The following is a 16170-nucleotide window of genomic DNA, read 5'->3' as shown; positions in this document are numbered from 1 at the left end:
TTATTGAAGCTTGTTGCTTGCTGTTTGAGTAACATTTCACCATCTTGAGTTGAGCCAATGGGAGTTCTCACACACATTGATCTAGCTGGTTATGCACTCTATACAGTCTAGTGAAGTCCTCTTATGTGACTTATGAGCTCATCCCAAGTCACATTTTGCTGACATGTGAAAAAATGAAATTGACAAATGAGAAATTAACCTTTACTTTTTTTTTATTTCATAGCGGCCATAACAGAGATAACAATCAATTTATTGAAAAGTCAAAATAGAGTAAAAATCTCCTCAGGCTCCAGGCGTCTTTCCCCAAATACTGTCACAGACATAAAGGTCAATTACAATGTAGCTGACTGAGAAGCCCTTTTTAAACAGAGAGCCACCTCAGAGCCAAGTCAGAGGCGTGTCATTATCAGCATTGTGTTATTCATACAGAACCCAACAAAGGTGGCTCATTGCTGCATCTGTGTTTGTTTTCAAACAGAGAACCATCTTTAGAGTCGAGTGCAATTCAGGGTCATTTCAGCAAAAAAAAAAAAAAAAGTGCTACATGGAATGATGAGATAAAAGCCATTTTGCTATAGGTTATAGAATATAGACCATTATTATACTCTCCCTGAATTAACAAAGCTGGTATTTCTAAGGACTGCAGTAACAGTTTAGATCACTTTTAATAAATGATTATATTATAATTTTACTATATATATTTTTTAATTTAATGACATATCTGAAGGCACAAGGAGCCTGAAATGTAAGTAAATCTTATTGAATGACACAATTGCAACATGTTTCTCTTTGTCTATTGGGACACACACACACACACACACACACACACACACACACACACACACACACACACACACACACACACACACACAAAAACAGCGTTTTACCCCTATAGATTTAAAAAAAACTTTTCAAGGTCCAGAAAAGAAAAAGTTAGAAGCAGGATGAAGATTTTAAAGGTGTCATTTCAAACATATGAGATTCTGCGGTCATAACTGATTGGCACCTGAACGTGAAACGCTGCTTAGGTAGGTTATTTATAATGCAAATAAGGCCTTTGAATAGACGGTTCTCTCGCTCAGCAGCTCCCCCAACATGCAGATGGCCCAAAACCCCACCTACTGTCTTTTGTCCTCTGGGAATCCGTTTCTGGGCTGTTGGGTAGAGAAATATAATTCTTTCATGCAGCAGCAGGGGGCGCTTCAAGGCTCTGTGAGCCGGCAAAGAGGTCTGATGCTCAAAAGTGTCTCTGCCCTGCTGCCTGCACGCATGAAACCAAGAAATCCTGGCAGACATCAGCTCAGTTTCCTGTTGCAGTGTGATCAGCTTTTGTCTCACTTGCTCTATTTTCTTTCGCAATATTAATTAGTCAAAGCCAGAAAGGATGTGTATGGTCAAGGGAACGGGTAATTAAATTCAAGCCATATCCTCCACCCACACACATATACTGGTGCACATATAGAGACATGTAGCGATTTAGTACCTATACAGGCCATCGGTATGTCGACAGAGCCAGGGATGAAAAGGGAAGGGTATTGAAGCCAGCATGGGAGTAAGGAAGAGAATGGTGAAAAGCTGAACAGGGTAGATGGAGGGGAGGACAGTCAGAGGAGCTGGGGCAGGGAGAGAAGGAAGCAAAGAGAGGAACGGGCAGATGTAGCAGTGAAAGGAGACAGGGAGAACAGATGAGGGCTCGGTCTATAGACAACAAGCCTGAACAACTCAGATGCATGGTGCATAGACTTCCACCTCACACAGCGATGGTTGCACAGCGCATCTAGAGAGAAATGCCCAGCGTCTGCATCGTGCAGGATTACTGACACGTGGGTGCAGTGATGTGTAGTCATTTCTGCATGATTGTGTTCAATTATATGCTTTGCAGCTTTTCAGGTGTGCTTTCGAGTCTTGATTTAAAAGGTAATTTTCAAGGTGATTCAATAATCTTTCATAGATACTGCATTTGCTCCACAATATGAGCTTCACTGATATGAAATTCTTGATATATGAATTGTCGAAATTAATTATATAGATTATGTGCTGTGTATGTGCTGGCACCAGTCCAGATTTAATGCAAAACATTTAAATAAACTGTATCAGCCTTTGGCCTTACTATCATACTACTGCTAGAAAATGACCTCAAGTGATTTTACAGACTCAATCCACTTACAGGTCAAAGTGTCAAATGTCTTGATCAGAAGGACATACAGGCAACATTGTTTTAGAATATTTCACATAATTTTCTGGAGAACATTTGCACACCATCTCTTGTACTCTTGGTACAATATGAACTTTTCATGTTCATACTATTAAAATGTGGTCTTGTGAAACAATTCACATTTTGTTTTAGAGTATAAAGAAAGAGAGCATTTGTACAAATATACAATGGATGACATTTCATCAGAAAAGAGTGTGTAGTATATGAAGAAAAGAATTGGAACCATTTACTAACAATATGATGTGTAGGATTTGCGTTTAACAATAGAACGCGATTAAACATAGAAACAGGAAATACAATCTTTGAGTGGTTATATTTCTTGAACCATTTGATATTCAGGTGACCTTCTGACTTTCTAATTTGTTCAATACTGTGGTGGAAATATAAAGGGTGGAAATGTAAAGGGTGATAAACTGTAGCTTTAAAAAAATATATATATCCTCAGGTTTTGATTTACCGTACATATTTAGAGATCTAGTGTATTGTCATTAATGAATGATGATGCAATATGTGTGAGACCATAATGAGTCACAATGACCTGCCTATGTGATAATGCCTTCTCCATCAGTGTAGTAGCAGAAATCAGTCATTAAATAGCATCATTTTTTATTGTCTGAATGCACAATGCACAGACAAGGAAGCCCTTTTAATCACATCCAGTTCTAGACCTTGCATCTCCTGAGAAAGCAGAAAGTCATGCGGCTGAGGGGAGGGACAGCGAGGCTGGAGTGTTTCGCAATGAGCGAGAGGGGAGAGCAGGGAGACTGCAGGGAAGACAGACAGCTTTCACGGCAAAAGTGAGAGAAGCCGACGGACGGACGGACGGACAGACAGACAGATGAGGCAAGGAGGCACGAACAAGACAGGTGGAGAGATGGCGGGGGGAGGGTGGAGGAAAGAAGTGGAGACAAGAGTGAGCTGAAGCAGGAGTGGGAGTGAGAGATCGAAGAGAACCCAAGCGCGATAAGGAGGGGAAGGGAGAGCGGGGGGGGGACAGAGTGACAAATAGAGAGGAGGAGAGGACAGAGGAGGAAAGGGAGGACAGAGGAGGAAAGGGAGGACAGAGTGGAGAGGAGGAGAAGGATGAAAGGAGAGGTGAGAGGAGGAAGGAAGGAAGGAAGGAAGGAAGGAAGGAAGGAAGGAAGGAAGGCTTGGGGGGCAGCAGTTGTTCATTAGTGAGGATATGTTAGCGTCTGGAGGACTGAGCGAGGAGGAGAGAGATGGTGAAACTGTGAGTTTCATGGACACTGACTAATGAGAGGATAGAGGGAGGGAGGGGCAGGAGGAGGGGATGCAAAAAGGAAGGGAGGGAAGGAGACAGAGAGTGGAGGGAGGTGATGAGAGAGGAGACGAAAGGAGGAGGTGATGGGGTGAAAATGAGACCGGTGAGGGAGGAGGAGGAGGACGGAGAGGGGAGGGGTGGGTGGGCTGAGGCAAAACTGCTTTACTGTGTCACCAATGGGGGAGGGGGGTGCATTTGCACACGCACGCACGCGCACACAGAGACACACAGGAAGCAGGAAGAGGACGATAGTGAGGAGAAGAAGGTGAAGTAGCCAGAGAGAAAGAAGAGGGAAGGAAGAAGACGAGGAGAGGGTGAGGAAGGAAATGAAGGGGGAGGTGGGGTGGGGGGGCCGCAGAGAGGAGCCATGACTGGAGAGACAAAGTGGTGTTGGTGATGCCGAGGAAATGGACAGAGCAAACACAGGAGGAGAAACTGAGAGGAAAACGAGAGAGGAGGAGGAGGAAGAAGAAGAAATGAAGGCAGCAGGGACAGAGAGGAGAGGAGGGCAGAGGAGGAGGTGGAGAATTAGGGCAGATATCCATGAGCTGGGAGCAAGAGGGAAGGGTGGAGGGGGGGAGGTGGAGTGAGGGTGGGGGTGGGGGGAGGGGTGGATGGTGAAAGTCTTGGAGGAGAAAGGAAAGGGAGCAGACACACCGAGATTCAGCCAGGCAGGCAGGAGTGGTGGGATACAGGCAAGGGGAGGTGCAGAGTGGAGAGAGGGAGTGGGGGGGTGGGGGGGGAGGGAGGGAGGGAGGCAGCAGGGGGAGAAATAGGAAATGCATGCAGGCTGAGGTGAAAATCATGGGAGGTACAAATGGGGTGTGGAAAGAAGAGGAATGATGAAGAGGTGGAGGGGAGGAGGAGAAGGAGGAACAGTTGGAGGAAGAGGAGGTGATACAAGGGCTGTGGGAAGTGTGTAACAGGCTGTTACATGTCAGCAGCAGTGACTTGTGAAGGCAGAGGAGCACACATACACACACACACACACACACACACACTGAACATACACAGTTGCTGCATCAGGTGTGAGGAATCCTGCCGTGGCTCAGCACACACACACACACACACACACACACACACACACACACACACACACACACACACACCACCATCAGTACCAACCACTGTAACCAGTAACTATAACCAGCGAGGCTCTGGTGGCACACACACACACACACACACACACACACACACACACACACACACACACACACAGTGAGACACATCTCCCTCACACGCACACGCGCCCCACTCTGTTGCCCTCTCCGCCACCATGCAAGTCTGGACACTCAGCCTCAGCGCACAGATGCACAGTTGACGAATCCCTCCGCCAACACACTGGCAAGTAGTCCCTAATTTATGGGATTGTGATAGACTAACACCAGAGTGGTGCTCCACGAACGTGTGTGTTGGTTCCCTCAACAACGTCTTCCCATCGCGTTCCAACGGCCACCTGGCCACTCCTAGTTGTCAATAAACACCCATTGCGAGTTTTATCAGGTGGGTCATTTTAAAAAAATTTTAAACAGATAACTGGTGTGGTTTTGTCTTTCGGCGTCGTGTGGTGGGGCGCATAATTGCGACTAAAAGAGGAGCAAATTCCAAATAGTTTCTCCGGGACTAGTTTTTGTCAATTCAAACGGTCGGGTTGGTGGGGGGCGAAGGCATCAGGGCGGATGGCCACCCCTCTTCCCTGGGTGTTGTCCGTCCCCCCCTCCCCCACCCCCTCCGACGCACACATACACACACACACATATATGCACTCGCGCACACTCGCTCGGCTCGCTGCTGCTGCTACCGTCGCTCCGAGCTGGCTGCCGCCGCTGCTGCTCATTGTGCTCGCGCTCATCAATTAGGCAAAGAATTGGACAGTTTTGACGCTATAATTATCCAGCACTGCTTCGGGTTGGGACTTTAAACCGCACACAAGGAACGCGGACAAGTTTTTGAATACGCGGGAGCGGATTGGAACGGAAACGCAGGTAATAATGTGGACTTATCTCGGACTTCCAACTAGTCAATGTTACTCATCTAATAGCGGGGCTGTTAGCCCCGTGAGCTAGCCGGCTAGCGCTAGCATCCCCAGTGACCCGACCAGGTTGGACTGGAGGGAGTGAGTGAGTGAGGGAGGGAGGGAGGGAAGTGAAGGGAAGGGAAGGGGGTGTTAGCGCTGGATGGTTTATTGTTCAGCCTCCAGAAAGGGACTGTTTGAAACAGCTGCAAGTCACAAGAGGGGACGCACGGTTCACTTTGATAGGCACCAACAGCGCGAGTTTTAGATCGTCTGCGAGTGGTTGGTGGTACCAACAGCGTCGCAAGCGAGGGAAAGAAAGCAACGAAAGCGCCTCAAAGTGCGAGAGACAGAGTGAGTGGGCTAGAAAGCTGCGAGTACATCCGTTCCCTTTTCAGAACGTGTCTCAGGTAAAGCACCAGCGACCACCAGGGCTCTTCTCCCAGCGCTGAACTGGTTTACTCACAAGCAGATAGAGAGAGATCACACACTGGTCGACACGATACAACAGTCGCTTTACTGCTTTACTGGTAAAGCAAATTTTGAGCCGAAGGTGAAACATTGAAGCGAGAAATTCAGGACATGGACCAAGATGAACTCACAATCTTAATTTAAAGTGAATTTCAGGCTGCGTGTTTTTTGATGCTCGCATTTAATAAAATAAGGCGTCCCTTCAGTGCGATGGTAGGATATCGTGCGAGAATGGATTTTTTCTTTCTTTTTTTAAGAGAAAAGTTGTGGTTCAGTGATACGAGCATCACGTGAGCAGAGTGTGCCAGTTCGTCAGTTGTGTCCCTAGTCGCTTCAAAGAGGCTCCGCTCAGAGACCGAGGCTACCACCGCTGCGGTTTCCGAGGCTACCACTCGAACCTGAAACTCTCCAAGTGAACCCCAGCGGCAGTGGACTTTTTATTAATTCTATTGGAAGCTAAGCGGACTTTTCCCCCAATTACACGCGGATTCCACAGTTTATCTGAGTTTGTTCCGCTTAAATGTAATGGTTTTGCGCGAGTTTTCAATGTATATTATTCAAACGTCGGGAAGTTGTAAGGGGGCAGCTGTTGTGAGTGAGGGGGCCACCGGGAGCCGCGGCAGACAAAGACCTCCAGAGGGCCTGCAACACTTGCATTGTCTCCCGCAGCTCAGGAGGACGCGTTCCTATTCCGCGATCGTAAAAGATTAGAGCGCTGCTGCATCGCGGTTCCATCTGAGAATAAAGGACGGCCCGTTCAAAGTGCTAGTCGCCGCGCCCTCTTTTGTGTTTGGAGCCTCACCTCAAAAGTTATCAGTGAAGGTGGGATCGCCCAGAGAAAGTGGGGGGTCTTTTCTGTTGATGACTACCGCTCTCAATTTAAACATTTAAAAATAAATTTCTGTTGTTGTTTTTTTCGAGCCAATCGCGAACATAGACTAGTCTCGTCGTGACTGTGCTGGGTGTGAACGGGGCGGTTCGGTTCGACTGGCTGGGTGACTTGTTGGCCGTGTCCCGAGTTGACCGTCTAGTCTCTGCACGCTGCTGTGACTCTGCAGCCTGGAGGGAGGGAGAGAGGGAGAGAGGGAGAGGAACAAGACCAGACTCGGCCACGTAATAATAATAATAATAATAATAATAATAATAATAATAATAATACCGAGCAGGACGTTGATGCCACTTCCATTGAGGAGTCTCTCCACGGTGCTCCTCACATGCTGCTCCCCAGTCACTGTCCATAGGTCAGGGGTGGGCATTGGACTTTGTGACTGGTGGGCCACAATCTGTTCTCAAATGTGACAGAGGAGCAGGAACATCTGGATGGAGAGTTTTGGTGCCCCCCCCACCCCCCACAGCAGAAAGAAAAATATCATGAGCAGCGTTGGCGAGTAATCTATTCCTAAGTAATCCATTATTGTAATTAATCTACTTTTTTAGTAACAGAGTAATATAACGGGATTACTGTGGCAAAACTGGTAATTATATCATAATTACTTTATCAAGTAACGGTTCTATCACTCTTCTGAAATATTTGGCAAGCTAAAAATGTCTTATTGTCTACGAAGTGTTTGAAATTTAGAAAAACAACCCGAAAACTATGATGTTGCAGACTGATGAATGTCATTGATATGCGACGACGCACAAAAACAAGCATGGCGGCAAAAGAAAAAAACAGCGATTATATTTGCAGCTGGAAATACAGACGGCATTTTTTATTCTAAATGAAAGAATATTGGGGTTCGTTGTACGTTATGTGCAGGAAACAAGACGTTGTCAACTGTTACTTTCTTTTTTTAACTAAAGTATAGTAATTGATTCATTATGAAACAAAGTAGTTACTCCTTAAAGTTAATTTGATTACATTTTAAGGAGTATTTAGTGATCACTAGTTACTACTTTTATGGACTAATCCCAACAACGCCGATCATGAGATATGTATAAAATGTGCTTTAACGCTAATATTGAAAAGAAAGAAAAGTTGCAACAAATTGTCTTTGAAGCCCCAAAGCCTTGAGCTCTTTATTGAAATGACTCTTAAAACACAGGGAAAAAATGATGAAATGCAGCTATTTTATGACTTGCTTATTATTATTGTCATTTCATCAAGATCGGCGGGCCGGATTAAAAGGCTTAACGGGCCCCATATGGGCCCCTGGCCGCAGTTTGCCCATGCTTGCAAAAGGCTGTCTCTGTATCCAGGTGTTCATGATGTGTGTGTCTAACTGGAGATTAATTTGCAAGCGGCTAAAATGCACACTTTCTGACCGCTGAAAGAACGCCTGTTCTCACAGCCATTCTAAAACCCTTTTTTAAAATAATAATTAAAAAAAAAATCTTTTTTCGATTTGCTTCAGCACGTTTCCAGCCATGCTCAGTGTGGGTTCTGCTGTGTGTGTGTGTGTGTGTGTGTGTTGCAGTCATGCCCTCAGTGATGGAGCGCTCAGGGGCTGGAGTCCTGTCCAGGAGCAGAGCCAAGAATGTAACCAACGGCAACAGCCAGCCGCACTCTGAGGAGGAGAGCAGCGATGACGAGCACGCCCATGGTAGGCCGCCGCCGCCGAGCGTGCGGGGAACTCGAGCTGACGTCACCCGTGCGTGTGAACGGTGTGAACTCGTACTGACCGCGTGGCTCCATGTGTGTCTCATGAGCCTGCGTGAAACCAAGCCAGCGTCCCTCCTTCAGAGCGTCGAGCGCGGCGGTCGTTGCATTGCTGCAGCATTTTCCAGCCCCATGCACGCTGCCCCCCCCCTCCCTCCTCCTCTGCCTCCCCGGTGCACTCTTCATCCTTGCCATCCTCTCTGCCAGCACGTCTCTCCTTTCTCGGCTTTCTCCTTCGCCCACCGACTCGTTCATTCTCAACTCTTATCTCATTAGGCGCATTGACTAAAGACATATGTAGCGCTGATTCAATCTCATCATGTCTGTTTAAAGGTCCATAACTGAGCCCATCTGACTCGCTGTGCCTTGTTCCCCTGATGCCAGTCGCTCCTTTAAGCGTTGTGAAGCCAGCTTTTTGCTTTTCTTCATCCATCCTTTATTTCCCTCATTTCATGCCCTTTAATGCTCCTCCCTCCTCCCCTATCTGATTCTGCTCTTCATCCCCTTCCTGTCTGTCTCAACCCATGAGCTTAATTCCCATCACATTCCCAATCTCCCTCCTTCCTGTCCCGCTAGCAGCGAGCCCAAAGGAAACACTAATATCTTTCTTCCTTCTTCTGGTCTACTCTTCCTTTACATACATACATACATACATACATACATACATACATACATACATACATACATACATAGTGAAGATGTGTCGCACCTGCTCCACCGTGCCAGCCCAGCGTTGCACAGTGGCACCACTCTGACCGAAAATAAAGCCTTTACCGTTAGATTGATAGGGGGAGCCATTCCAAACATGATGCAGTGCCTCTGCCTTGCACACAGAGCAGTGAGGTAAAACAAGGGCACAGCAAAGTCACCTTCAGGCGCTGTATTTGTGACATTGGAAAAAGTGTCCCGCTGCACAGTTAGTGAATCCTAACACTTTCACAATGTTCACACTTTGGTATTTTTTTTTGTTGTTGCAAAAAAACGTCTCTCTGTGCACCTCAACCCAAGCCATCTTACGAGCTGAAAGTCACTGTGATCCTTCATGTGTGTCTCTGCCTTGGTCCCTCTACAGACAGTATGATCAGAGTGGGCGGAGACTACCAGGCTCAGATCCCGGAGTTCAAGCCAGGTACGCTGAGGGGTGGAAGGGGTGGAGGGGTGGAGGCAAGGGGAGATGAATGGAAACTGGAATCTCGGGGGAGAAGATGGTGCATGTGATGAGAAACAGCAGAGGCAAAATCAGGTTCATTGGCATATTAAAATTTGGGGAACATAAAAATGCTTTCAAAATATGCTTTCCTCACAGAAAGCTGAAATCACAATTTCTTACTGGGAAAAAACAGCAAGTTGAAATAATGCAGTAAAACTGGGCTCATTTATTTGAGTTATTTTACAATGAAAAACACGACGCTTCATTTGAATAGTGAGACATAATAAATGTATATAATTTTAGTAGGCATCCTAGTTTGCTACAGTTTCATAACTTCAATACATAGGTGAACTAAGTCTGTGTTTTTTTAACCCTGGGTGTCAAAGGTTAAGCAGCTTTTTTAAAATCTATATTTTATTTCTATATCTATTGTTCTTATGAAGTGATGATAGTTTGACGTTGTTGCTCCTTGTTTTTGACTGTAGACAGTCCAAACCGCTACAATGAGAAGGACCAGAGGAGCATGTTGGTGTGGTCTCCCAACAACCTGCTTTCTGATGCCATGTGTAAGAACAGCGCCCTCTACACTTCATTTGCTCTCCAGCAGACATCTCTGCTTTTGACTAACTCACCTTCTTCAATGCTCTTTTTTTTCTTCAATCTAGTGGATGAGTACATCCTCATGGCAAAAGAGAAGCACGGCTACAACGTAGAGCAGGTACGGAAACAACACAGTAACACTCAACACTTTGCTCTGCACTATTTGATGCTGCGGAAGGAGTGCCCTGCTCTCACCCCCGTGCCTCGCGTCCGCAGGCCCTCGGCATGCTGCTGTGGCACAAGCACGACGTGGAGCGCTCACTGGCCGACTTGGCCAACTTCACGCCCTTCCCCGAGGAGTGGAGCACGGAGGATAAGGTCATGTTTGAGCAAGCGTTTGGCTTCCACGGCAAGAGCTTCCACCGCATCCAGCAGATGGTGAGGCAGCGGGAAACGCACAACACGTGCTTCTTAAACTGGGTTCACCGCAAGCAAATTAAAATGTATTGATTGTGACGTTGCCCTGCAGATTCCTGATAAGCTGATCCCCAGCCTGGTGAAGTACTACTACAGCTGGAAGAAGACTCGCACCAGGACCTCCGTCATGGACCGGCAAGCCAGGAAGCTGGTTAGCAAGCGAGAGAAGGAAGACAGGTAGGAGATGGCAAGAAGACTTCCCCCAGGGGAAAACTGGGCGCGGGCTGAGGGAGGCAGAACAAAGCAGGAAGCGTTAAATGACACTTAAAAAGCAAGGCTTTCTGGGAAAATGGAGTAAAATGTAAATGAGATGCTTTGACGTGTTCTGTTGTTAGGTTTGTGGTATTTTAAGATGCACTCGGCCGCTGAATTTCCCCTCTTCTCCAACAGTAACGACGATGTGGAGGAAGCCGACCCAGGCAGCGACAGCGACTTCGAGGTGGAAGCCAAGAAAGAGGTGGGTGACACTTCTGAAGTGGCCGGAAATGAATCAGTGTGCGGAAGCCTGGCATGGTCAAACTATGGCCTGGGGGCCATATGCGGCCTGTTAAGATTTTTAATCTGGCTGTCAAATTTGAAGAAATTATGTCAATAGTAAGTCTTAAAACAGCTTTATTTCATCCATTTTTCCAGTGTTTTAAGAGTCATTTCAATAAAGAGCTCAATACCGTGGGCCTTCAAAGACACATTTAGTTGTAACTTTGCTTTTGTTCATTTTCAATTGACATTAAAGCACATGTTTTCTACGGTGGCTCACCAAAACACTGCATCCACCTGCTGCTGCTCTCTGGCCCCTCCGTCACATTTCAGAACCCATGGTGGCCCCACCAGTCTAACAGTGTTCCCACTCCTCATCTATACTAACACACTCATGTGTGACGTCGGGCACGACTTGCCTGCAGAAAAACAGCCTGAGTAGATGAGCGCCCTCCTTACCCCCTCATTCCAACCTCATCCATTATACACCAGTGCTGTTGTTGCTCTTCAAAACAGCCTAATGTCTACTAGAAGTGACAGTCCCCCCCCCTCTGTTCCGTGCAGGCGGTCAAACAGAATCCCAGCAGCGGTGGCGTCGGCGTCGGTGGCGTCGGCGCTGCTTCAGACAAGGCGACCCCCAGCCGCTCGGGGCCGGTGAAGAAGGAGAGCATCGGGGCGCAGTACCGCCACCATCCACTCAGAGCGCGGCGCAGACCCCCCAAAGGCATGCACCTGGAGCAGGCCGACATCACGGCGCTCTCCGTCTCCCAGGACTCCGGGGGGGTGACCATCCGACAGCTCGACATACAGCTGGTGTCGCTCAAGAGACAGGTGCACTGTCCTGCTGTTCAGCTGCAGTTCAACACGAGCTCGCTTGTCATTGCGGTCCAGGTGAAAAACAAACGTTCTGTTCTTCCCCCTTTTTAGGTTCAGTCCATCAAGCAGAACAGCAGCGTATTGAAACAGGGCTTAACAGAGGGCGTCAACGCATTTAAACCTGCAGAGGTAAATTTTATCTTTATTTTTATTCAAAATGGATTTCTTTATATATACGAAGAAATCTTAAAAGTGGGGGCGGTCGCGCGGGCTCAGTCCCTTCAATGCTGCTTGCAGCTTTAATTCATTTCTTGCCCTTGTTCGATTCAGAGTTTTCCTAATCTGCTGTTTGCGCCCACGCTCTCTCTCTCTCTCCCTCTGTCTCTCGGCCCGCCCCTCTCTTCCAGCCCGCCCCCAAGATGAACTCTCGCTGGACAGCAGAGGAGCAGCTCCTGGCCGTGCAAGGTGAGTGAAGGCTGCAGCCTGCGCTGGTGCGTCACTCACTAGGGGTCCGTATGGAAAGATGGTGGTGGATCGTGGGTTTATTTCACTCAACCTTGGCTTCCACCATCACATGTTGGAGGTGAAATGTTTGGATTCAAATGAGTGGAAGGGAATTTTCTCACTGCTAGAATATATCCCACACTGACTTTATATGCATTTATAAAACAAAAAAAATCAACTAAACAAAGTCTGGTGTGCAGACTTTATTTTTGGCTATTTTGTCCTGTTTTGTTTGTTTTGCACGAGTTGATTAGTATTAAACAGAATGGATTCCTAATAGCTGGATGTCAACAAGCAGCTACTGACAGCTGCAGGCAGAAAGCTGCCCTCCTTCCTCTGTGAGCAGCTGCAGTCACTTCCACTCCTGCTGCCATCCAGTGCAGAGAGAACAAGCAGAGTGCAGATCAGCACAGAAGTTCAGTTTTCTCTCTGCAGTATTGTGAGTGGGAGCAGGACTGGCTGTGAAACAGGGGCACACAGCAGCCAACCTGTGGGGGAAATAAACACACACAGACGTGCATCAACAAGCCTTGTTTGTGTTTGTCTCACAATTTGACCTTTGAGTTTCCCTCCATCTTCACAGCCATCCGTCGCTACGGGAAAGACTTCACGGCCATCGCTGAGGTGATCGGAACCAAGACGCCTGCTCAGGTCAGTCTCAGTCCAGGGGAATCCAGGGAAACCATCTCCATCCATCCTTCCTCCCTCCCTCCCTTCCATCAGTCTCCTCGGCACACGGTTCCCCTGGTTGTTCTCCTGACGAGCCTCTTGTCCGTCCCTCCAGGTGAGCTCGTTCTTCGTGAGCTACAGGCGCAGGTTCAACCTGGACGAGGTGCTTCGAGAGTGGGCGGCCGAACAGGTGGCCACCAGCCGCGATCAGAGGGACCCCCGCAGGAGCGGCGAGGACACTGTGGCCTCGGCAGATGGAGCTGCTGAGGAGGACGAGGTGAGACGGCACAAAACCATCAGAGTAGCGCTAAAAACTGCTCAAAGGACCAGTGTGCAATATTTGACCTGATTTACAATTTTTATATTGGTAAAAGCTTTATATACTCCCCATAAATACTGTAATTTAAGTTTATACTTGGAGTACAAAAGTTCTTATTTATATATAAAATGTAAACGTTGCTGTTTCTTCTCAATATTTATTTTGTTTTAGCAAAGGAATTTAGACCATGAAAAAATGTGATCAGTTTGTAACAGTTTACATTTAGGGGCTCCTTGTCATATTGACAGCCTCTTTGCAACCAGCTTTGGCGGCTCCTGCTGGCCAAACGCTAGAATGCAGGTGTTTGGCACCTACAAGTCTGGTGGTTTCACCCTGAGACCTAAATATTGTTCTGCAGTTGTGACTCCAACCTGTTCATCACCTCTGCCTCTCCCCTCCCCCACCAGGTCAAGATGGAGGACTCCCCCTCCGACGCCGCCGGCAGCTCCTCCCCTCCTTCCTCCACCCAGACCCCCTCCTCTTCCTCCTCCTCCTCCCTCTCCCAGCCCCCGCCGCTGCTGCGCCCGGCGCCCCCCTCGGCGCCCCCGAGCCTCCTCCGCCAGCCGCCGCCGCTGCAGACGCGGCCGCTCCAGAACCGAGCACCCCACAACCACCCGCCGCCGCCACTCATCCGGCCTGCCGTCACCGGCTCCTCCTCCTCCTCCTCCTCCTCTGGCGCCGGCGGAGGCGTGTCCGGCCTCAGGGCCTCACCGCCCAGCTCCTCCAGCGCAGGCCAGCTGCCCCCCTCACTGGTGCAGCTCAAAGTGGAGCAGCCCAACTCTCACTGAGGGAGCGGCCACACACACACACACACACACACACACACACACACACACACACACACACACACACACACACAAATCAGCTCACAGACTTCCTCCTGTGACTTTATTGCGCCTTCATTATTGCACAGTAGTGAAGCATCCTCATCATCATCACCACATCATGACCACCTCGCCAACCATGGACTTGATGAGGTGATATCACCGCTCCAGAAATGACCCCACCCCCTTTACACTGTACTGACAGACACCTACCTCCACGCCAGTGTTCCCCACTCTGAACACACACACACACACACACACACACACACACACACGAGAAATGAGCTAGAAACAATAGATGCCCGCACACGTGCACACGCACGCACACACACACACACACGCATACACACAGCTCCCTGAAGAAAAAGAAACAGTCAGTGGACTTTGAAGCTGTTGTGGAAAAGCTGTGAAGACATGGAGAGACTTTGCAGCCTATTTCCACCTGCTCGACGGCTGGACTGCCGAGGAGTACACACACACACACACACACACACACACACACACACACACACACACACACACACACACACACACACTACATATTTATCTATTCTTTACTCCCACTGAGTTTTGTGTCACCCGACCCCACCTGAGGAAATTGGTGTTTCCCTCCACTGAGCCGAACCTGCGGGCTGATCTGGATTAGAATTTCTGTCAGCAGGCAGCAGAAAAAAAACAAAGAACTGCCTCCCTGACCGAGCACTGCTTTAAAAACTCAGCCGATCACCAAAGGGGTTGAAAATGTGATGGACTGTTGTCACTCAGACTGTGCTATGCGTTCATCTCCGCCACTATGTGTTCTAAAAAAAGAAAAGAAAGAAAAGACCAGGAGGAGAAATGCATGGGATCTGGTCTCCTCCTTCTCTCATAGCTGTGTAATATTAGTGCTGGATTGGAGTGGTGGTGTTTTCCTCTTTCTAGACTTTTCAAAACGAGCCCCGTAGCCCAACAGCTAGTTCCTGTAAATAGTTTAGGTAGTGCTGACTATGTTTATTGATTGAGCATCGAGGAGAAACGGAGCCTCCCTAATCCACAAGATCCTCAAGAACCCCCCACCCCCCCCACCCACACACCTTCACTCCCACCCCCAACTGGTTTGACCATGATGATTTGACTGTTTTAACTTCTGCTGTTTGACACAGAAAACCCATTGTTTTGCCAAAGTGTGTTCTTGCTTTAAAATCCTGTTTCACAGTGTGTGTTGTCAAGCACTAAAAAGGGTTTTTCATGTTCACGGCTGTTGCCTGCCACATTGTGATTTCATATCTTAACATTAAGATATTTAAAAAGGTGCAGGACTCCACTGACAGAGGCCACTGGTGGGACCAGTTCAGTAGGTTTCACCATTTTACCAGGGTTTGTGCTTCATGTCTGCAAACTCCAGACGCTTTGAGTCCAGTCAGAGCAGTTTCCTGTAATATCCAGAGGGGGGCAGTGTTGAGAGGCAGATTTTGGCCTTAGAAGTGCCAAGGTGCAGTTTTGCTTGTTTATTTATTTTAATTTAGTGATTTTTAGACGACCATGTGAACAAATCCATATGTTCTGGGTAAACTAAGATGTTTTTCTTTCAATGGCTTTCCAAATGCCTGCGTAGAGTCTAAGAAGCTGTCTTGTTGCCTTTTCAAGCAGAGCGGGCCGCAGGTCCAGTTGAACCTTTAACTGTTATGTAGAGCTTTTTCCACCAGAACCTTCCACGGTGCTCGCAGCGCTCCGAGCCTTCGCTGATCTGTTGACTTTAAGGGCCGTTCACCTCTTGACCTTACTTGTTTACTCCTGTTGGTTTCTCACTTACTTTACCCACCAGTGTGTACTG

At 47.9% G+C, this 16170-nt stretch overlaps 1 protein-coding gene across 5 annotated transcripts; it reads left to right on the top strand.

Annotated features, from left to right (window-relative positions):
* Window positions 1-4975: 4975 nt before the first annotated feature.
* On the top strand, window positions 4976-14407 carry rcor2 (REST corepressor 2). Of its 5 annotated transcripts, none has more exons than XM_076034121.1 (14): window positions 4976-5000; window positions 8400-8525; window positions 9654-9710; window positions 10217-10297; window positions 10397-10449; window positions 10548-10709; window positions 10801-10925; window positions 11139-11205; window positions 11790-12056; window positions 12153-12230; window positions 12449-12506; window positions 13129-13196; window positions 13330-13491; window positions 13941-14407. In XM_076034121.1, the coding sequence occupies exons 2-14, from the start codon at window positions 8402-8404 to the stop codon at window positions 14319-14321; spliced, it is 1683 nt and encodes a 560-aa protein (XP_075890236.1). In that variant the 5' UTR covers window positions 4976-5000; window positions 8400-8401; the 3' UTR covers window positions 14322-14407. The 5 variants fall into 5 exon arrangements, with proteins under 5 accessions (XP_075890236.1, XP_075890235.1, XP_075890233.1 ...); XM_076034120.1 differs by lacking the exon at window positions 4976-5000 and adding an exon at window positions 5255-5482 and having other exon boundaries at window positions 8337-8525; XM_076034118.1 differs by lacking the exon at window positions 4976-5000 and adding an exon at window positions 5256-5482.
* Window positions 14408-16170: the final 1763 nt, after the last annotated feature.

This window comes from Nelusetta ayraudi, unplaced genomic scaffold (assembly GCF_046127955.1).
Source record: "Nelusetta ayraudi isolate G7.1 ecotype Tasmania unplaced genomic scaffold, CSIRO-AGI_Nayr_v1 ptg000042l, whole genome shotgun sequence".
Classification (NCBI taxonomy): Eukaryota; Metazoa; Chordata; class Actinopteri; order Tetraodontiformes; family Monacanthidae; genus Nelusetta; species Nelusetta ayraudi.
Note: the sequence above shows the minus strand (reverse complement) of the source record. Positions and strands in the feature narration are given on the sequence as shown.

Coding starts and splice junctions, on each gene's coding strand:
- rcor2 (XM_076034121.1), top strand. CDS start 8,402: ATGCCCTCAGTGATGGAGCGCTCAGGGGCTGGAGTCCTGTCCAGGAGC. Junction 11,206..11,789: donor AGGTGGAAGCCAAGAAAGAG/GTGGGTGACACT, acceptor TGTTCCGTGCAG/GCGGTCAAACAGAATCCCAG. Junction 12,231..12,448: donor ACGCATTTAAACCTGCAGAG/GTAAATTTTATC, acceptor CCTCTCTTCCAG/CCCGCCCCCAAGATGAACTC.